The 23310-nt window shown below is 50.5% G+C and overlaps 1 protein-coding gene across 1 annotated transcript; it reads right to left on the bottom strand.

The window, feature by feature from the left end:
- Positions 1-12002: 12002 nt before the first annotated feature.
- Positions 12003-14441, bottom strand: LOC138929015 (uncharacterized). The gene has a single exon (XM_070287480.1). The coding sequence runs from the start codon at positions 14439-14441 to the stop codon at positions 12003-12005; it is 2439 nt and encodes an 812-aa protein (XP_070143581.1).
- Positions 14442-23310: the final 8869 nt, after the last annotated feature.

Below are 23310 nucleotides of genomic sequence, written 5' to 3'. Positions count from 1 at the left end.
CAATGTAATAACAAAAATGCATAGTACTGTTCTGTTTTTATTGAATCTTTTAAAGCCACTATCCCGGTATACAATAAAAACTGTCTAAACTCTGTGGCTTTCCAGTTTGGGAGCTCCAACAAAGTCCTCGGCTTGCGTGCAAACTCTTTGGGAACATACCTACTCATTGATGTCAATGCCTGCGAAATCTTTCCCTTTTCAGTTGGGCTCAATTTTTCTACCACTTTATTAATATGTATCCTAAGTAAAAATTTTCGCATCACACCCTGAACACGCTGAAAATTTATATAAGTGAAATAATAAATAATAAAATAAATAAAATAAAAAATGAAATAAAATAAAAAATGAAAAAATGAAATAAAATAAAAAAGAAAATAAAATAAATAAAGAAAATAAAGAATACTGACTTTGGCACAGTTTTTCTTCCTTATATATAGCGATATTTACATGAAATAAATTTTATTTAAATATATTAACATTAATATTAACACTGTGCCAATAATTAATTTTGTCACTGTATTTAACCCGCGCAAACGATTAAATATGTATATATGTATGTATGACAAAAAATATGCCGCGAATGCGGCATTTATTTAACTTAGAACAATCACTTTACTCACCTGTTTATATAACCAATAAGGCCCGGAAAGTAGTTTATTTGTTTATTAATTTGATTTAACACTTCACTTCACTTCTGCACCGGAGAGCACTTCAACTTCTAATGCGAAGGGAATGGGGAGAAGCAAGACGAAACCAAAAACCGACGACCGAAAATTCTAGCGCGTGCCAGGATATAGCCGACTAAAGCAATGCCTTGTAATTAAATGCACATACGGCAAATAATGCAACATTAACATATTGGTTACGGCCAAAGCAAATAACTAACATATGCCATTATATGATTAAACAAGTTAAAATTAATTCAAGACAATCTTAAATATTTATAAATATTCCCATTAAACAAAAAAAAAAAAAGTGTATTCTGACGTTGCTGCCACACAATTGGTTTTCGGCAGTTTTTTTCCCCCTACCTTTGCTTTATCACCATCTCTCTCTCTAATTTGCGGGACTGTCACCTGTCACGGGCCGCTGCTCAGAAAATATGCAGTCGAAGGTTCGAGAATACCGGACAGTAGCAGAGAGTAGGTAGAATTTGCGTTTCCTACTTTGTTGTTTTTGTTTTTTTTTTTGACATGCACCAACAAATCGGACTCGAAGGGAGTTCGGGTACATGAAGGGAGTTCGGGTTCAAGCAGCAGTCGGCAGAGCGTCGATTCTGTCGGCGTCGCAGTCGGCGCGTTGATGAAATGTTGATGAAAAGGCCTATTGATGAAATGTGGTACTGCAGGGTGGTTTGGTTAGTTTGATGATTTAACTGGTTAATTGATCTAGTTGGCTTAGTTGATTGGCTGGTCTGATCAATTAGATCTGTTTTATTAGTTTGGTTGGTCTGCCTGATTTAATTGACTAAATAAGTAAATAATTATTAACCCGAGGCCGAGTAAGGTCGCGCTGCTGGCAGGCGGAAAAGGTCTCGGATCTGACCAAGCTCCGATTCCCCGCTTAGGCGGTGTCCCGATCAAGGGACTTCGGGGACCGAGTTGGGGCGGTATATCCCCCGTCGTAGAGCCAGGGGGAAATTCTTCGCCAGCGTGGGAGCCCTGCGCGGACCGACTAGCCGGATATGGAGGAGGAAAGCCCCTTCACGGGCAGGTCTGCACTAGCGAGTTCGCCATGAGGAGGAGGCGACGGCGTTCGGGAAGAGCAATAAGCTCTCCCGTACGACACCGATGTACGAGGCTCAAGAAGGTGGGCAGAGCACAGGCTCTACGCCGCCCCCTAAGAGGCTGAGGGACCCGGCTAGCCCGACTAGTTCACCGAGAACTACGCCGGCCAAGAAGAGCAAGGCGTCAGAGAAGGCAGCCTGCCTGCAGGATCTGCAGGAGATGGGCAGCCTATTGCAGGAGGTCTCATCTAGAATGATGGACAAGTCGACGCGGCATATTACCGTGCCGCTGAGGGAAATGATTGCTAGGGTGAAAACCCTGCACTCGAGCATCCTAGCGGCAAGGAGGTCAGCGACAGGCAGGAGAGCCGGGTCGCAAACAACCTGTGCCAGAAATGCGCCCAGATCACCAAAAGCGCGGACAAGGAGCAGCAAACGGTGACCGCCTGGAAAAAGGAGGCTTCGGTCCAAACCGAGCCTTGGAGAAGGCTTAGCCAGCCAGATGCGCCGGGATTACCCGCACCGGTGCTGGCCCCGCCACTCCCTCGCGCAGCGCAGCAGAAAAGCGCAAGGGCGCCCAAGAAGTCCCGTACGAAGCCGCCAGCGGCGTGGCATGATGCATCGGAGCAGCATTGGCCAGCCCGGAAGTCTGAGAGCCAGGCAAACCCCGAAAACGACTGGGAGGTCGTGGCGAGGAAGCCGAGAACAGCGCGCCGCACTCGCCCAGACGCTGTCATTGTCCACGCGAGCGGCAAGTCCTACAGCGAGGTGCTCGCAATGGTGACGAGGAGAAAGGACAAGCAGCTGTCGGACCTGGGACGCTGTGTGGCAAAGGTTCGCCGGACCAACAACGGCAACCTACTCCTGGAGGTGGCGAAAGGGAGCGCCGAGAGCGCCTCGGCAATGAAGGAAAGCATCGAGAAGGTACTCGGGGACTCAGCGTCAGTTCGCGCAACGACCGAGGCTATTGAGTGTTCGATAGGTACCGCTCACCGCGCAAGAGGGCCCCTACTCCCAGATAGGAAGGCGTTCAGGCAAGACACCTTCAGGCCGCGGGCATTTGCAAGCGCCCTTAAAGGCTTCACGGCATGTGAGGACGATGGAGCCAGCGAGATGGCCAACAAACTAGCGGCTGCAGTTGATGGCGCGTGCAACCAAAGCATGCTACTGAGGAAGCCGTTTAGGAAGCATCACTCCCCGGTGTTCTGGTGGAGCGAGGAGATCGCTGACCTTCGCCGCAAATGCCTCCGAAGCAGAAGGCTGCTGCAGCGAGCTAGAGGCACCTCGCGCCTTCCTGCATGCAACGACCGCTACAAGGTGGCAAGGAAGGAGCTGAAGACTGCCATCAGGAACAGTAAACGCGAGTGCTTCCTCAAGCTGTGCGACGCTGCCGATGAGGATCCTTGGGGAGGAGCCTACAAAATGGTGGTGAAAAGGCTCAATGCGGGCGGCAGTGCCCCAACTGACCCGGCGACTCTGGAGAGCATAGTTGGCACGTTGTTTCCTAACGGACGGCAGGTCGCGATCTGCCCCAGTAGCGAGTTGTGCGACATCCGCTGGGTTTCGGAAGCTGAGGTTCTACAGGCCGGCAGAAGCCTGAAGATTAAGAAGGCGCCGGGGCCGGACGCCATTCCGAGCAGAGCAACCAAGCTTTCTCTATCGCTGCTGTCGTCCGAGGTAGCCGCTGCCTTTGTCCATCTGTCGGGGAACGTCCCCTCCAGGAGGCACTTGTTGTGCTTGTTCAACAAGTGCCTCCTGGAGGGGACGTTCCCCGACAGATGGAAAAGGCAGCGGCTTTTGCTGCTGCCCAAGCCAGGCAAGCCACCTGGTGAGGCATCGTCCTATAGGCCAATCTGTCTGCTGGATTGGCAAGGTCTTCGAGAGAGTGATCTCAACTCGGTTGGGCGAAGCCATCGAAGCCATCGAAGCCGCTGGTGGTCTCTCCCCTGAACAATACGGATTCACGAAGGGACGGTCTACGCTGGACGCCATTGCGAGGGTCGTCAAGATCGCGGAGGATGCCATTGCAGGAACCAGATGGAAAGGTGGAAGCAAAGCCTATTGTCTGGTCGTTACCCTCGACATCAGGAATGCCTTCAATTCTGCAGACTGGAGCCAAACGCTAGAGTCCCTGAGGAAATTCAACATTCCGGGGTACCTACTAAACGTAGCGCTCAGCTACTTCAGCAACAGAGTTCTCACGTTGGACACGAGCATGGGTTCCAGAGAGTATAATATCTCAGCCGGAGTCCCTCAAGGCTCCGTCCTGGGACCTCTTCTATGGAACGCCATGTATGACGGCGTACTGAGGCTTCCGATGCCTGCCTGCACCAGCCTGGTTGGCTTTGCGGACTACGTCGCTATCGTCGTGGCAGCGAAGGAGATAGCTGCCGTGGAGGCGCGAGCGGACACGGCCATCCAAGCCGTAGAGGCGTGACTGGCTCTCGCGGGGCTAGAGTTGGCGGCTCACAAGACGGAAACTGTCCTCATCTCGAGCCGGAAAGCAGTGGAGACGGCCAGCGTTCTTGTTGGAGGGACGAGGATCCGGTCGCAGCGGGCGATAAAATACCTGGGCGTCCTCATCGACACTCGACTATCCTTTAAGGAGCACCTGGAGTACGTCCACAAAAAGGCAAGTGGGACGGTAGGAGCGCTCTCCAGAATGCTGCCGAACACGAGAGGGCCCGCTGTCCTGAGCCGAGGTGAAGCTTGCAGCCAGAAGAACGAGCATGGTGAATTGGCAAGCTCGATGGGACTCCTCTTCGAAGGGCCGTTGGACGCACAGGCTCATCCCAGACCTAGCGCGATGGGTAGAGAGGGCGCATGGGCAGGTGAGCTTTTACCTTAGCCAGGTGCTTAACGGCCACGGATGCTTCCGCCAGTACTTGAAGCGCGTTGGCCATGAGACGGAAGACTGGTGCCCGGAGTGCGGCACTGGCATTTTGGAGGACGCGCATCACGTTCTCTTCGAGTGCCGCAGGTTCGGCCTCGAGAGACATGAACTGGAGGTAGCAGCGGGATCATCGATTACCGCCGAAACATTGGTGCCGACGATGCTCGGGACCCAAAAGCGTGGGAAGCGGCAGACGCATTTGCCGCCCACGTCATGAAGATCCTCAGGACTCTGGAGAGAAGGCGCAAGGAGCGGCCGGAGTAGGGGCCTCCGCGCCCGCGAAGCAATGCCAGGCGGCGGTACCGCACGGCGTGAGCTCTTATTCCCTCGCACCTTTCTTCGTCTTACTGTTGGAGCATTATTGATATTATTATTATTAATACTATTATATTAGGGAATAAATAATTATTTGAATACAAAAAAAAAACATCACCCGGCATGAAGCCATACACGGGGAGGTTGTGTTTTCCCGGGCGCTCCCCTAGGGAGGCGGAAAAGAGGCTAAAGCTAGTACGAAGAAAAGTGTTAGTGCTATGTGAAGTTGCAGGATGACCATGGGTCAGACCTACATGCCCGATCCGCTGTTCCTAGGACCGTGGTCCGCACAGAGTCCACTCGATGGCCACAGCTCCGGCGTCAGGGGTAAGTGGGGGTGGCTCTTTCACCGAGACCCTTTCTTCACTTTCTCTTAACGTGTTGGTAATTGCTCTTACCAATGTGGCGGCCCGCACTAAGTGGCATATCATCCCAGCTGAGCGTTAGATCAGCTGTAGTAACAGGTTGGAAAAGGCGAAAGTGCGTAAGCTTGTAGCTCGCGTAACTCTGCCCGTAACCAGTGTGCGCCAGAGGGCGCTTGGCCCGGTAGGCGGCGCTGGCGATCAACCAGTGCTGGCTGTTAAAAGCTGCCTGCTACGACCTTAACATGCGGAGAGGCCGACGAAACAGTAGCATACTGTTTCGGGCGGCGGCCACGATCCTTTGGCAGAGGGTCATGGCAAGGACTTGAAACTCCCGCGGTAAACTCCGCGGCTAGGGCACGGATTCTGGAGGTCCTAACTACCATTCCACCCACCACGGCGACAAGTGTCGATGAAGAACTGAGAGCGTTTCAGAAGGGCTCCCGCCTACAGCGCAGCCCGCCAGGAAATGCCGCTAAAGCGTCCGTTTTCTCAGCCCTAGGCGGGACCGCTGAAGGGGACAATTCGTGTACCCCATTAGCGAAACGCAAAAGGGAATCCCCTAGTCCGTCAGGGACTGAGCAGCCTACTAAGAGGCCCAGAGCCCCCCAGCCACAGCTAGTGGAGATGGGGGTGAAGGTGCGGAGTATCAACCAGGGTATGAAGAATGCCTTCGCAAGGCTCAACGAGCTCCAAGAAGCATTAATGCGCAACCCGGAGGCAAGGCCCCCCCACACCCGGAGTGAGGAAACTGCGGAACGCGGGTGCCAGACAGCCCAAGTCTGTATTCCGCGCCTCGACAAGTCAGCTCAAACCTCTCCGAGCAGGCGTGTCCGTCCGGATAAACGAGACCAGGGAAGTGACCCTAAACTCCACATGGTGAGGAGCTCGCAATCACCGAATCCTAGGAGGATTGCGGAGGGCACCAATGGAGGAGACGGAAAGGCGCCCATCGAGCAAACACGACGGGCTCATCCCGGAGCAGGCCGGCGCGAGAGGCGCAAAAGACGTGGTAAGGATGCGCTGATCATTAGCCCTTCTCCAGAGATGTCTAACAGCGACGTGCTCGGTCTGGTTACGCGAGCTAAGGACGCCAGGATGGAAGAAGTTGGCGATAGCGTCTCCAGAGTCAGAAAGATAGCTAAAGGAGAATTGCTACTGGAGATTAAACACAACTCGCAAGCCCAAGCTAGCGGCTTGAAGGAACTGATTGGCAAAGCACTGGGAGCCGGAGCCACGATCCGCACAATGACGCCCCAGGCCGTTTTCCGGATGTGGGACCCGGACTAGCTGACCACAAAGGAGGAGCTAGAGAATGCGCTAGTCAAGCAGGCGGACCTCCCACCGACCTTCACGGTTCCGGCGGGCGTGGCAGACGCGCTCATCAAACTTGGCAAAGTTAAGGTCGGATGGACTAGGTGCTGGATCAAGGAGCTGGAGCCCCAGCTCAAGTGCTCAGGTGTCTTTACAAGGGACACGTGGCCAGCAGATGTCGGAGCTCCGTAGACAGAAGCAAGGCCTGCTTTAAATGCGGGAAGGAAGGGCATAAGGCAGCAGACTGCCTTAATCCAGCAAACTGCTTTAAGTGCGAGCAGCTCAAAAGGAAGGACACGAGTCCCCAGGCCGGAAGCCGCTCCTGCCCACTGGTGGCGTCGTCCAGAGATGGCCTTAAACACAGGGCATGAAAGTGATTCAGATTAATCAGAATCACTGCGCGGCAGCGCAAGACCAGCTGTCGCAGACGGTCCGAGAATACGGAACCGATCTCGCAGTGCTAAGCGAGCCGTACAGAGGTGGTCGCAACCACAACTGGCCCGTGGATAGTGTGAGGAGTCGTCTGACTCCCCACCAATACTGGCGGCGGCATTAACAACAGCCCTAACACCGGCCACCCGCGCCAGCAACGACGGCAACAACAACAGCCTTAACACCGGCCATCCGCGCCGGCAACGACGTCAACAACACCGGCCAGGACAACGGCCACGTCATCAACAGCGACGTCAACAACAGCGGCCAGCGGCCTCAACACCGGCCCGAGCAGCGGCCACAACAACAGCTCGCTCTCGCAGTCAACAACAACGACGGCCGCCACGTCATCAACAGTGACGTCATTAACGCCGGCCAGAACAACGGCCAACAGCAGCGGCAATAGCAACGGCCAGCGCGACCAGCGAAAAACAACAACAGCGCCCGTAGCCAGCAACAACAACCGCAGCTACGTCATCAACAGCGACCGCGGCCGCGCGCATCAGCAGCTCGCAAAGCCAACAACAACGGCGATCAGGAGCCGGCAGCGACAACAACAGCAGCCGACGGCAATAACAACGGCCGCTAACGCTCATGGAGAGCTATAGCCGACGGCAATAACAACTGCCGTCAACGCTCATGGAGAGCCGCCGCAGCGAGCAGCGAAAACAAAACAAACCGGCAAACGCCCCAAATTATTCTCGCTTTGTCAATATATAAATAATTTTGTAAAATACTTTAATCACTTCGCCCTTTGTAACCATAAGCCTTGTATATATAATCATTGTAGATATAAGCATTTTTCTATTTCTTTATAAAATAAGCGGCGTATATTTTAATATAATAATATAGTCATTTATAAGCATAGACAAAAGTTTGTAGTTATCTTTGGTTCCCCGTTCTCACATCTCTAGATCCCGCACACACACACACACACATCTACACGCGGAGAGCAGAGAGAGCTATTCACCACGAACAAGTGGCCACGGAGTTAGCGCCGTATGAGAGCAACGGAGAGCGAGCATACGATCGAGCGCAAAACAACCCCCGAAAATTGGCACGCGCCAACAGGAGAGAGCGAGAGGGAAGCTGATGCACCGAAATGCAATGAGCAATGGAAAGTTACCAGCGCGGCCGAAAATTTGGCAAAGCCGCGTGGTTGGATTTACTTTTGCGGAGGCGACGAAAACGGACAGACGTGCGAGCGGTCGACATAGTTTTTCAACGGAGCCAAAACGGGAGTGTTTTTTTTCACGCGACGGAGTTTTATTTTCTGCGACCAACGAGTGCAGAAAAGTGAAATATTGACAGTGACAATTTAAACCAAGATCCGAGTGATCGTGACGGTGACCAGTGGAGTGCAGAGGAGCGTTATTTTTCTCGACGGCCAAGGAGGCAAATTCTTGTGGAAGCGGACAGCGAGGACGTGGCGGAAGCAGCAGCCACCGGCAGGCACGTGTGTGTGTGCGGAAATACGGAGACGGGTGAGTGTATAGGGAGGATCGCATTTTGGCCAGCGGGTACATGAGTAAATAGAAATTTGTCGACGGCCAAGATGCGGTTTTCGCTAGAGTAGGCTAGAAATAATGCCCCGACATCTAACCTTATTTTTTTTGTTAAAAATCCCTGCCAACTTTATTAAATAAAACCAAAACGAAAACTAAAAGAAAGAAAAATGCTGAAAACAAAATACAACTTGATTAAAAATAAACTCGTACAATGAAAACTGAAAACTAATTAAACATAAACTCGTATATATTTACACTTCGATTTAAAACTAAAACTCCCCTCGCTGTCGCCCAGTCAATTGCCCTGACCTACGCCAAGTTTTTTTTTGCCAACCGAGACATGCATCGGGAAAAAAGGGGTGGACCCAAACCTTTACTAAAACTTCACTGAAATTGATAAATTAAAAATATTTCGCTCCTCGCCGTTTCTCCTCGTAGAAAAATCAGTTGGGAATTTAAGAAGGAAATACTTTATTTCAAAGTCAAAGCCCGGCAAAAGGGTGGACCTTATCTTCGCGGAAAATGTATTCAGGCAAATTAAATTAAATATTTCTCCGGATATTTAGCGCTGGGTGATGGCCATGCGTTTGCGGTGAGGGGGAAATTTCCGTCATCGTCTTGCGGAGAACGGCTGAGCTTTCGCCTACACTGGGAGAAATGAAACCCCAAACTTTGATTATAAAAATTTAAATAAATTTTATTTAAATATCTTTTTGCTTTCTCGTGGCGAGCATAACTCCTGCCACTTCTGGGAGCCCGTACGCTGCCCACACTGAGAAAAATAAACGCAGATAAATTTAAAATGAAGAGAAATTAAATAAATTCAAGAAAAGCTCTCGTAAATATAGTTTTTGGCTCAAATCGAGCCCAGCTCGCGGGGAACGACCCAAGATCATGCTGGCCATATCTCACGTAAAATATTTTCCCAAAAATGCCTAGATTTTAGGCCATAAACTCTGCCCTAGGAAGCGGTGGTCCCCATAATCGACCCCCCTCTCGGTCTCCTTATAGCGTCTGCTATGGGCCCGACCCAAAACGCGCTCCGCCGAGTATTTCGCTCTATTGCAGAGACCGAATCAACCATTTTTCTGGCTGCGTATCCCGGTAACTGACCACTACCATCTCATGTCAGTTTGCCGTCCGTCAAAACACTTTGTCCCACATCTTTATAAATTTTTCTGATAAAGAGGACCTTGGACGTGACTGAGGCTTACCCCAGCCGTCGTACTTCCTTACAGAATGGCGCCCGAGCAGGGACATGGGGTTTACGAACTTTAGACGTCGAAAATATGGCCCATTCGGATACGTCAAGTTTGGAAAATTTTCGGTTCCGCCACTTAGAGAAAATTTTCTAAGTCGGAACGTATGGAGAGTCGGATGTCGAGGGACACCGGAATTTCTAGGGCAGAAAACTACAGAAAATATATATATATTGATCAGAATATATACAGAGCATTTTATATAACCTCAAAGGTGAAAAAAAAAACTTTGAAAAATTTTCAAGGCACATGGCAAAAATCGGGAGAACTTAACCAAAAAGTATACCCACTCTCAGAAACTCGTGGCACACGCAGCGAAAATTTTTATACCCCAGCCGTGAAAAGATCATAACCTAAAACGAGAGGTTATTTGATCACGTGACTAGAAACACACGTGAGCCAAGAAATAAAACCGAGTAGAGAAAGCAAAGAGGGAAAGAAAAAAAAAGGAGAGAGAGAGCGAGAGCGAAAAGCCCTCTAGGTAGCCAAGTCAGGTCGCGAGAATTTCGAAAGCACGAGGCAGGGAAAAGCTAACACAAATTCCCCACAGCGCAGCCATTTTGTTTTCACCCTTCACTCTCATCGTCGTCTCCCTCACACCAGCGGCGATCAAGTACCACCAGCAGCAAACGCATCGGTGGTTCTTCTCTTTTCAACCGTCGTCGAGTCTACACGGCCAGTCGCAGTTTTTTCAACGGAAATAAAAGCCATCGTCGTACCAATTTTACCAAGTCGCGATCACCGTCGAATAAAATTTAAAGCATCGTGGAATAAAACTTTGAAGCATCGTCGAATTAAAATTTACATCGCCGTCGAATAATTTAATTCATCGTCGTGGAAATTCTACAAGCTTGCATCGTCGTCGAATAAATTTAATCCCCGTCGAGGAGAGCAGTGACATTTGTTGGCGCTTCCTTCCTTCGGGAAAAGTGGAGTTTTAGAAGATGGAAAATTCCCACGGCGCGAGCGAAGTAGTGGCGAAGTAGAAATAAAAAAACGGGGCGTCGTGGGTAATCTCAGCGTAGTCGATCAGCTTTATTTCGCTGCATACATGGTACTAACTCTAAGCTTAAGCAAACGGCCCGCTTACTCCGCTAAGCGAGAGCGAGAGAGCGGCAGCGGCCGATCCGAGTGTTCGGCAACGAAGCCCGAGGCCCGCGCTCGAGAGTGCGAAAGCGCTTAGCGCTGCCGGAGAGCGAGCGCGGGAGATCAAGAGGGCCAGAGCGGGCGAGCGTTGCTACGCTGGGAGCGCTTGAGCTTTTGGACGCTCAGACGCTCGGTGGGCAGAGGGGGAACAGGGGCCTCCTGGCGTAAACATTCTCCCCCCCCCCTTGCAATCACTCGGGTTGCAATAAACCCGTACAGGACGATGGTATGGAGGGGCGTCAGAGCGCTGCGTAGATCGTTGATGCTGGAGCGACGAGTAGCGATGAAGGACGGATGAGTGCCAAGGAGAGGCGGATGATTGCCATGGAGAGGCGAAAACTTGTCGTAAGGAGCTTGCTGAACAAGGCGGAGGCGTCGAATGCCGCGAACAGGACGCATCACTGTGCGCTAGAAGACGTTGAACTTTCCGTAGCGGATGAACGTTGGCAGACTCGGCTACGGTAGGATTAAGTACCTCGGGTACGTCTGCCTTCCAGAGCGATCGCGGTGTATGGAAACGAAGCCCTCGTATGTGATTGGACGATGGTAGAGGAGCGGCTGCAGAACGCCGCGGAGTGCCGGACGAGGGCCGAGGAGCGGCTGAAGATTGCCGTGGAGACAAGGTCCGAGGAGCAGCAGTAGACTTCCGAGGCCGGGCACCGGCGCTCCGGGACCGTCGCGCCTCCTGACGCGACTGGCGCGGATCCATTGGCTGTTCGGATAGGTGCAGCAATCACCTCGCTGGTCGGAGAAATCGGCGACGGATCTTGAGCGGATGGATCTTGTTGCAGACTCGGCATCGGTAGGAACTGGAACCTCGAGTACATCTGCGCTCCAGCGCTATGGCGCTGCGTGGATGTGGAGACATGCGGTTGGCTATTACTGGCGGAATAGGACGGAGATAAAAATCGGAATTAGTAATAGAACCCTTGCGATTTGGAACACGGAATAGAGCTACAACACCACAGTTACATATAACATCGGAGTGACAGGCGACTGGTTATTGCGGGCAGACGGGCGCTTCCATCGGGAAAGGGACGACCTTCGCTATGGTCGTTGGTGTGCGAATTTGACATATGAAGGTGCCCGCTGCTGCGAACGGGGTGCATGCCCTGGATCATGCTTATGCAGGAGTGTGTGGTGGTGCTGATTGCACGTCTTGCATTGGTCACCACTGCGGCAGGTTCCCTCAGAATGTTCGTGGGCCAAGCAGTTTGAACAATAGCGGTTGTCGAGAACCGCACGGAGCCTCTTATGAGCGCTGAGCTTCAGGAACTGCTGGCATTTCCTGAGCGGGTGGAACCCGTTGCATATTCGGCAACGGTAGGACTGCGCGCTTTGGGTACGCCTGCTTTCGGCACTGCGAATGGGACGGAATTTGTCCACCGAGCGGTTTGACTGGACGGAAATTCGTGTCGAGAACACAGACACGCCGCTCGTGGCCTCTGAAGACACTGGACCTGAGAGCACCCATCCGAAAATCGTCTCTTGCGCCAGGAGAGAGCCGAAAATGTTATTCTTGGAGCCGCCTAGAAGCACGGACGGAATAATGTCAGCTCCAATCAGGACGTCGATTTCGGAGCTCTCGAAGAACGTTGGATCAGCAAGCGGCACGTCAGGAAGTTCCTTCAGTAGGTTTTGTGGAATCGGATACGAGGGGAGCTTCCCGGCTAACTGCGGAAGAACATACGCTGCAGTTTCCAGCTGCAGCCCGGGTCTGGAAGGCGCTCGGATGGCGAGAGTGCAGAGCTTGGTGGATTGGGCGGCAACTGTCTCGTTGAGCCCAGACACTCTGGTCTGAACTGGCGTAAATGTTGGACTAATTTGACGGAACAACCTCTCCGTGATGAAGGTTGCCTCGGAACCAGAGTCGATTAAGGCTCGCGCTTGGAAATCGCGGCCTAAATGGCAAATGTTAATGAGGGCTGTGCCCAGTAGAACGGCTCTTGAGCTGGATGCGAAGCACACTTGCACATCAGTGTGATCTTGAGCGGAGCTCGTGCCCTGAGGAGTAGGCGCCGGTCGAGGCCTGGGTGGCGCCGTCGGACTTGGTGCGGTCGCGGAGGGATTATCGCGGTGCAGAAGGGTGTGATGACGGCTGCGGCACGTCAAGCAGCTATGGGCACTAGTGCAATCCCGCTGTTGGTGCCCTCTTGCAAAGCAGTTCAGGCAAAACTGCTTTCTCCTAATGTAGTCGGAGCGACCATCTACATCCATTTCAAGGAAACGCGGACATAGGCGAATAGGATGGTTCTCCCTCAAACAGAGATCGCACCCTCTTGGGGCCGGAGCCACTCTGGCCTCGTAGGAATTCAGCCTGCGCACTGGGGCGCTCGCAGCTGTCGGTCTTGGCATAATTTGCCCTGAATTGCTAGGCCTGATGTCGTCGATCGCTTCCAGAGTGCGATGCCGCTCTGTCAGAAACGAATCTAACTCGTTCCATGTCGGAATTTCAGCCTTGTTGTGTATGGATTGCTCCCACATCGAAAGTGTGATTTTGGGAAGCTTTAAGGAAACCATATACACTAAGAGACAATCCCACGCCTCGATTTGAATGGAGGACATCTCTAAGGCTGTCAGACAACTTTGGACGGTGCCTTGCAGCTCTTTTAGAGCGGCTCCGGACTCTTGGGGGACGGCCTGAATGTTGAAAAGGATTTTCAACTGGCTGTTGACAAGTAGCCGCCGATTCTCGAAGCGGTCGGTGAGGCTTTGCCACGCGGAGATGAAGCCATCATTTGTCAGAGGGGCCTTGGATACGATGGCATGCGCATCGCCACTTGTTTTGGATAACAAGTGGAACAACTTTTCCACCGGTGTGAGGCGCGAGTTGTGAATATATATCGCGGTGAAAAGGTCTCTGAAGGTGGGCCACCGAAGATAATCGCCAGCGAAAACTTCTGTGTCCACTGGTGGTAATCGACAACCCATGGACGGGGGTGTGGGCATAGGGGCGGAAGCCGGAGTGGACTGGGCGGCGGCCCTGTCGATAATTCCCTGCAGCTGTACAAGACACCTCGAATATACGGAGTAGCACTCACTGTACTTGGATTCAAGCTCAGTGGCGGTGGCTGTACGGTCGGAGGACACTGAAAGTAGGTCGGAGCAGTTGTCATAGCTGTTCTCCACCTTATCCCACAGGGCCCGAATCTGATCCCGATGAACCTTGCACATGGCGGGGGAAAATCTATCGGTTTCAGGGGCGCTCGGAGTGTTGATGTCAGCCTCGAAATGGCTCACACGGTCCGTTGTGGAAATGAACTTGCGGAGGGCGATATCGAGAGCGGATTGAGCCATCTTGGCTACCGACGGAGTGGATCTGGATGAGGTACTGGGGGCAGTGTCGAGTGCCTCTTGACCTTTTGCCCTTGGAGTGGCAGTGGTCGCCTTTGGCTTTACTTGATCAGGCCGAGGAGATACGGACTGGGACCCCTCCAGAGTAATTGCCGGAATCAGGGGAGTCTGTTCCTCGTCTCCCGTGGGCATCCTTGACGTCGAATGGGTCGCGAATCAGTTGGTCGCCGCAGGAAACGGACAAGTCCCGAACTCACTGGTTCGAAAACGTGACGGAAAACAAGTTTTGGAATGGGACTTGGGGTCACTTTGGCAAAGGGGCGCAATAGGAACTGCCAGAAGCCGCGGAATTGTATAACTTATGCAGTACAAAATATCCCAGAAAATTCTCCGCACTCGGAGAGGAGGACAATGTGCTCGCTTACGGTCACACTATCAGTGGATGCTGCGGGTGAATTCACGAATTAAATGCCGGGCTCAGGTTCTGAGAGCCTCGGGCACCACCGAGAAAAGAATTGACGAAAACTCGGGAAGGAGGAAATCACTCGAGTAAGGGCGTCGGGCGCCGACTTGGACCAGAAATAAATAAAACAACGAACGTCGACCGGAATGTCGAGGAACAAAAATTCTGTATTTAGCTGTCTCGGATGAGAAAGTTGTATCCGGCTTTGGTCGGCTCAGAACAGGACTAAACAGCGACCCACGAATGTTTGGTTTCTTCCCGCAATAAATGAATTAATCCACCAATAATTCGAAAAAAATTATTGGCCGCAAATAATTAGTTAATAATTCGGAAAATTATTACGGAGCCGGAAAGGTGAAATTAAAACCTTGGCTTTCGTTTGGAAGAACACGGGCACTGGGTTCTGCCGCCGGCAAAAACAACCCCAATAAAAAACACAGGTTAATTTGGAAAAGGCGGAAAAAAAAACATAGTCGTAATCGCACCCGTGAATTGATTTGCCGTTTTGTCCTAAACGTTTGTTGTTTTGTCGCGGTTTATATATGACGGAGACGTGAATGTTTCATCCATGTTGATATCCTCGCGCGGTAGCACAGCGAGTTCCGTTGCCGATCGTTACCAAACTGAACTGAACTCCCTTCTCTCCATCTACTTATATGTTCTGTCCAAGTTCTTATTTCCGTTGAAGTCCATCTATCTCCCTCTCTTTCTCTCCTATGACTCGGTAGCGCGACAACGGACCTCGCTCGCCAGCAGAGACCGCTGCTGCTATGCCTCGCGCTGCGCTTCTTAGAAAAAGCGTACTTCCCCGAATTCAGACCGCGCTGGTCTCTGCTGCTATGCCTAGCGCTACGCTTCTTGGGAGAAGCGTACTTCCCCGAACTCATCTCCGACACGGCCTTCCTGACCTACCACACGTCCCTGTGTGTTGAGTTCCTCAATGACCAAATAAATCAAAACCGTAAGAATTATTTTGATTTTCTCATTCTTTTCTTGGCTCTGATTTATTCACCGCTTCTTTTCATTATTCTTCTCTTTTTCAATTATAACATAAATGATTCGTTTTCCATAAAATGACAATTTAAACTTAACCAATTAACATCAACTTAGTTTCTCTTTACCAATTCAATTACAGTTCTTTTCATCTTCAAACATTTAATTTTTCTTCTTACATTATTTTTTTTCAAGAACATTTCCAGGTCACCAAGACCTCCATGACATAACGCTTCTCGTCCCTGCGAGACAGCTGTTACACTGCAATCAACAATTCCCCTCTTGGGACACTGACGCACATCCTCTGATGCCGTCCACATAATCTTTCCCAACTCGGGACACTGACGCACATTCTCCGATGTCGTCCACATACTACATCCCATCTCGGGACACTGACGCACATCCTCCGATGTCGTCCACATACTCTTTCCCAACTTGGGACACTGACGCACATCCTCCGATGTCGTCCACATACTACATCCCATCTCGGGACACTGACGCACATCCTCCGATGTCGTCCACATACTCTTTCCCAACTTGGGACACTGACGCACATCCTCCGATGTCGTCCACATACTACATCCCATCTCGGGACTCATCGTCACTTTGGAATTCTTCATTTAATTCCCCAACTAATTCTTTGTTTGGCAGTGCTCTTAGACATTCGTGAGCATACTTATATGTTCGCTTATTAACTAATGATTTTAATTCATATCGATCTCGTTGCTGTTCAGCTATCAGCCAGTTATTTGTTATTGCTGCTAGATCTACTCGAACCTCTGCTATCCTAGGAATGGCGGTAGAAATTGGGTTTCGTGATAAGAAATCCACATGAGCCATTCGGCTACCCTTTCTATACTCAACACTAAAATCAAAGGCCTGAAAGTACGCCCACCACCTGTGCACTCTTGCATAAGCATTGCGCCATAGCCATCAGCACTGGCATCTGTATGCAGTTCGATTTCAAGTGTGGGGTCGAAAATGATTAGAACGGGGTCTTTAGTGAGTACTTCAATAATCTTCTGTCGAACTTGCTCATGCTCATCTTTCCAGAGAAATGTTTTGAGTTTAGAAGTTAGCTGATAAAGTGGTTTCATCTTTTCCGAGAACCGTGGGACAAATTGTCTGAAATACGATGCCAAACCTATGAATAGTCTTAACTGCGTCACAGTAGTTGGTGGGGAAAGGACAGAAAGGGCCTCAATCTTACTGGGATTCGGTTTAATTTCGCCATCTTTAACGTAAAATCCTAAATACTCAACTCCAGTGCGTAGAAAGGCACACTTTTTTACATTAAACGTGAAACCCGCCTCTGACAAGACTTCCAACACCTTGTTTATCCTTTCAAATGCTTCATCTTTCGTATTCGCAACAATCAGTACATCATCTATATAAACAACTGCATAGGAATAGGCTAAGTCCCCCAATGCTCGCACAATGGCACGTTGAAAAATTGAGGACGCGTTTTTTAGCCCAAATGGCATGGCTAGAAACTCGTACTGACCCTCTGGGGTCACAAACGCTGTCTTTTCTATGGAATCAGGGCGAATTGGTATCTGGTAAAATCCGCTGGCCATGTCCAATATAGAAAAATATTTGCCACCTCGCAGGCGCTCTATCTGATCCGAAATTAATGGTAGTGGGTATTTATCAGAAATTGTATTCGCATTTAGCTCACGGAAATCAATACACAATCTATCGCTGCCATCTTTCTTCTTGACTAACAACATTGGGCTTGCAAATGGTGATCTGCTCGGACGAATAACATTGGATTTAATAATTTGGTCTATTTTTTTCTCGAACTAAAAACTTCCACTTCCACTTACAAAATTATCAGAATACTTTTCCAAAATGTTTTTTTTTTAATTTACATTTATCAATCTCACTTAAGTTTATGTTACTGTCTAGTAAATTTTCCAAACTGTATGTATTTTCTTGTACAGCACTAACAATTTTAGCTTTGTAGATATTAAATTTATCAGTTTCAATTATAACGCCAAATCCAAGTTTAAATATTTCTTGACCAATCATTATGTCATGCTTTAAATAATTATCCAATACTACATGAAACAAAATTTCCAAATTATATTGCGATATTTGGACAGTGGACAAAATTTGTAGATGACTCTTCACAATATTATCGCCAATTCCTCTTAATATGACTAGGTTATTTATTCTTTTTCCAGAAATTTTGTTGGAAAATTTTTCTTTTATCAATGAACACTCGGCGCCCGAGTCAAAAAAAAATGGAAATGTCTCACCCAGTTGCTAGAGCAAACCTTTAGGCTCATGTATTTGACATATGTCTACGCGCTTCTCCTTAAACTTGTCGATTCCGTGCGCACGACCTTTGGGACACACAGAAGCCACATGCCCAATTTCATCGCACTTGTAGCATCTGATGTTTGGACGATCCTTCCCTGCGGAGCCGCTGCCTCCGTTGTACGTCTTTCCTTTACCGTGTGATGAATACTCCATCCGGGCGTGGCACTGGGCATACTTGTGTCCCATTTTTCCGCAGAAATGACACTTCAGCTGCGACTGGATTCGTAGTTTCTTCTCCGTAGCTGGCGAATATTCGTCCTGTTGGTGCTTACGCTTATTGAACGCGTACGCCTGCAGCTGCCGTTGTAGCTCATTTCGCGTCGTCACATTTGTGGTGAAAACGCAACGAAGCAAATTTGTATCAATTTGAGCCATGTGGGCTAAAGTTATTGACACCGCAATCTCCTCCATATCCTTTGCCTTTAATTTGGACAGTAGTAGGGTGACTATACGACTGCCATACTCGGCGTAGCTCTCTCCGGATTTGGGACGCCCGTTTAAAACGTTCATCACTGCAGCAGCCGTTGTCTCAATGCCCACAAATCGTTGGATGAATAACTCCTTGAATTGATTCCAAGTGATGCCGGCGAAGCACACTTGGGAGAGCCATTGCGAGGCACTGCCTTCCAGCGCCTTGCTGAGAGCTATCACTAGTGCGCTGCCTTCAACGATGTTGTCTGCGAAGATTAAGTCAATAGTCGTGCACCAAGCTGATGCATCCGCTCCAGCACCATCTGTATTGAACTTGGGCAGTGTCACATGCGTTGTCTTTCCGTCCGACGCCGGTGCTTTTGGTGTCTGCATTGTTTTTATTATTTCCATTAAACTTTTATTTTGTTCCTCCAACGCAGCCATATATTGGGTCGGGCTTTGTTCAGGAGGCGGAGCCGATCCCACTTCTGATGACGGAGACGTGAATGTTTCATCCATGTTGATATCCTCGCGCGGTAGCACAGCGAGTTCCGTTGCCGATCGTTACCAAACTGAACTGAACTCCCTTCTCTCCATCTACTTATATGTTCTGTCCAAGTTCTTATTTCCGTTGAAGTCCATCTATCTCCCTCTCTTTCTCTCCTATGACTCGGTAGCGCGACAACGGACCTCGCTCGCCAGCAGAGACCGCTGCTGCTATGCCTCGCGCTGCGCTTCTTAGAAAAAGCGTACTTCCCCGAATTCAGACCGCGCTGGTCTCTGCTGCTATGCCTAGCGCTACGCTTCTTGGGAGAAGCGTACTTCCCCGAACTCATCTCCGACATATATATATTTTAATATATTTTATATTTTATTTTAATTTATTTTATTTGAATTTTGAAATGTTTATTTATTGGACGTTCCTGTGTAGGAGGCGGAAAATATATTGTATGGGCATGCATGCATATGGAAATATATGTGTATGTGTAAGGCTTGTGTTTCACAGTGGAGCTTCGAGAAGTGGACTGTATTTGGATTGGCGGAGAGCACAAATTATGTGGAGAAAAAAAATTGCACACAAAAAAAATATCGCGGCAGCGGCGAACTGTTTGGCGGACAGGGAACTCTCGAAACAATTACTTTGCGGCTGCCTAATATTAATTATGCCTTTTTTTCCTTCACCACACAATTTCACTTTGCCTTTGATTTTCGCGGAGCTGCCGATATTTGGCGCGCGAGTATGTATGTATGTACAACGGAGCAACGGAGGAACGGAGAGTCGAAAAAAGCCAGGAATATGGCGACACACACAAAGCGGAGGCGGATAGAAAATTTCCACGAAACGACGAGAATGGAGGAATGGAAATTCCTCAACTGCCGTTGTGTCAGGAAAACTCGGACTTGGAGTCGACACGGAAAAAATCTTGCAGCAGAGTGAACGAAATTCAATGTTCGGACCACTGCTGAAGATCGGCAGAGAGGGGGGGAGACGGAATGCTCGTACTTATTTTTGGAAAAAAACGCCGATAACTGCTGGTGGGGCGGAATTGAAAATAATCCGGAATCCAAAAAATCCGGCTCTGATGGACCAAAATGTTGGGGGCGGCGCGTCCTTCCTTCGGGAAAAGTGGAGTTTTAGAAGATGGAAAATTCCCACGGCGCGAGCGAAGTAGTGGCGAAGTAGAAATAAAAAAACGGGGCGTCGTGGGTAATCTCAGCGTAGTCGATCAGCTTTATTTCGCTGCATACATGGTACTAACTCTAAGCTTAAGCAAACGGCCCGCTTACTCCGCTAAGCGAGAGCGAGAGAGCGGCAGCGGCCGATCCGAGTGTTCGGCAACGAAGCCCGAGGCCCGCGCTCGAGAGTGCGAAAGCGCTTAGCGCTGCGGGAGAGCGAGCGCGGGAGATCAAGAGGGCGAGAGCGGGCGAGCGTTGCTACGCTGGGAGCGCTTGAGCTTTTGGACGCTCAGACGCTCGGTGGGCAGAGGGGGAACAGGGGCCTCCTGGCGTAAACAACATTAAATCGCCGTTTTACATCGAATTCGAGTTTAGCCTAGTTGCACGTGGGCATTTGGTGATTTTTTTTTGTGTGAAAAATAAAAATCAAATATTTCACTGAGGTTTAATCAACTCAAACGTCGCTTGACCTTCGTCTGAAATATTTCTCTCGACCTTTCGAATTTTTTTTTCCTTGTCGTTTGCCAGTTGATTAATTTTTCACAGCAATAAGGGCGCACGCTGGATTGCGTATCTGCGGAAGCGAGAATTGGAGGCGATTTTGAAGGACTTTTCCTTGGAAGCAACCGGAACCGTGGAGGAAATGCGGAGCCGGCTGGCTGCCTTCAACAATCGAGATGATCACGTGCTGGAAGTCACCGAACGACTACAGGAATGTGAAGCGGAAATTAACGCCGCTATATTGGATAGGAAACAGCGTTCACCGAGTCCACACCCACACCCACCGGGTCCCGCGCAACTGCAAGTACCAGTACTGGAGGACAGAGCTACCGCCGACGTGGCCAGAGACGTGGAGACCCTCCCGGCCAGGCGAGAGATTCTTCCGAAGAAGGCGGAGATGTCAGCGGCCACACTGTCGGAAAAACTCAAGAACTGGGGAATTACTTTCGATGGCACCACGGATCCCATCACCTTCATCCAACATCTCGAGGAGCGAGCAACTGCCTACGAAGTCGACGTGGAGAAGATGCCGCAGGCCATCCCTGGTCTTCTGACGGACACGGCCGAGCACTGGTTCCGGACGAGCCAGCTGCTAGGAGAATCATGGACGAAGTTCAAAAAGGCGTTTTTGGATTTCTTCCTGCCGCCGCGGTACTTCCAGCGACTCGAGGATGAGATCCGCACTAGGGATCAGCGTCGAGGGGAGGCGTTCAAGCAATATCTCGTCAACATCAGGCTGTTGATGCACCGAGCGGGATACAACGCGGAACAGGAGTTAGAGCGCATCTACGAGAACCTCCAACCGGAGTACCAGATGTACGCCAGGAGGCACGTCTTTACTACGTTGGAGCAACTTACCAGTTTGGCGGTCAATTTCGAGGTCACCCGGGACCGGAGCACCGGAAGCCATGCCAGAATGGTAGCCGAACCACAACCCGCGCCAAGGAGGAGCGGATACGAGCCACCAGCAGGTTAACAAAATTTCTCGCGAACAGCCGGGCGACCATCCACCCCAGCTACGGTTCCCCCACAGGGTCCTCGAGTAGGGAACCTGTCAACGATCACAAATTTCAGGTTTGCTTGTAGGAATTGCGCTCAAGAGGGCCATCAGCAGGCAACGTGCCGCAACCCCAGAGTCCTTTTCTGCTGGGATTGTGGGCGTCGGGGAATACGCACGGTGGAGTGTTGCAGACGCACACAGCCGGGAAACGAGAGGAGTCTTCGCCCACTCGGGGAGCGGACGGAGACTGCCTTCAGGAATCCCCGGAATTAGGAGAGATATTACAGGTGCAGGCTAGTCGGATCATCGCACAGGTGCAGATCGAGGGGCAGAAGTTCAGCGCGACTATAGATACCGGAGCCAGTAGGAGCTTTGTGAGTGAACGAGTGGTTCAGCTCGTAGGGACAGCACATAACGTACGGTCGGTACGCACTCACGTCAGCCTGGCTGAAGGCTCCCGCAAAGAGATCACAACGTCTCTAGTCGCCAAAGTCCAGCTGGACCAACGTAGGGTAACTTTTCCTCTACTAGTGCTGCCATCGATCATGGAAGACGTGCTCTTAGGCATGGACTTCCTCTGTGGCGTATCTGCCACTATTCAATGTGGCCGCGCATCACTGCAGCTAAGCCCTTTCTTGTTAACCAGCCCCACCTATAATTTAGCTACGCCGTCGGTTTTGACAAACGCGTTCACTCCGAAAACAACAGACCCCATCGAAGCCGGAGAATCCACGCCAGCCAACCACGAGACAGAGCATGAGACACAAGATACCCCGACCAGTAGCATTTTAGGGCCTCGTGATGACAACGCCGTGCGAAACAATCCGTTTCGACGAAGACAAGCCACCAGGCCAGTGGAGCCAGCAGTGGAACCCGTAGCGGAAAGGCGAGCCCCTTCACCAGCCATCCCAGAGCCTAGATCTGACGCTGGAGGCGCGCTAGCTGTCATCACCGAAAACACGGAGCACGCAGACTTGGAGCCATGGGTGAACCAGTTTCTACAGGAGGAATTGGCTAAATTCGACGGATTGACAGGAGTATCGAATATCGCGGAGCACACGATCACGATGCGGGATGACAAGCCCATCAAACAGAGATACTTTCCGAAGAATCCCGCGATGCAGAGGATTATCGATGAGCAGATCGATGAGCTGCTGCGCAACGACTGTATAGAGCCTTCACGGAGTCCCCACAGTGCCCCGATCGTACTCGTGGGCAAGAAGTCTGGCGAGATGCGACTTTGCGTGGACTTTCGGCAATTAAATGCTCACTCCATTCCAGATGCATACCCGCTGCCAAGGATAACACACATCTTGGAACGCCTGCGCCATGCCAAATACATATCGACGCTCGATCTGAAGAGCGGATATTGGCAAATTCCTGTAGCCGAGTCTAGTCGCGAATGCACTGCCTTTACAGTCCCCGGGAGGGGTCTGTACCACTGGAAAGTGATGCCGTTTGGCCTCCACTCAGCACCAGCCACATTCCAGCGGGCGCTCGACAGCGTCATAGGACCAGACATGGAGCCCAACGCGTTTGCGTACTTAGATGATATCATCATCATCGGACGCACTCTGGAAGAGCATGTACAGCATCTGCAGGAAGTATTCCGACGGCTGCGGAAGGCGAACCTTCGCCTCAACGCAAAGAAGTGCAGCTTCTTTAAGCGCAGCCTGGTATACTTGGGACAT

This window comes from Drosophila kikkawai, chromosome 3R (genome assembly GCF_030179895.1).
Source record: "Drosophila kikkawai strain 14028-0561.14 chromosome 3R, DkikHiC1v2, whole genome shotgun sequence".
Lineage (NCBI taxonomy): Eukaryota > Metazoa > Arthropoda > Insecta > Diptera > Drosophilidae > Drosophila > Drosophila kikkawai.
This window is presented reverse-complemented; position numbering and strand designations above follow the sequence as displayed.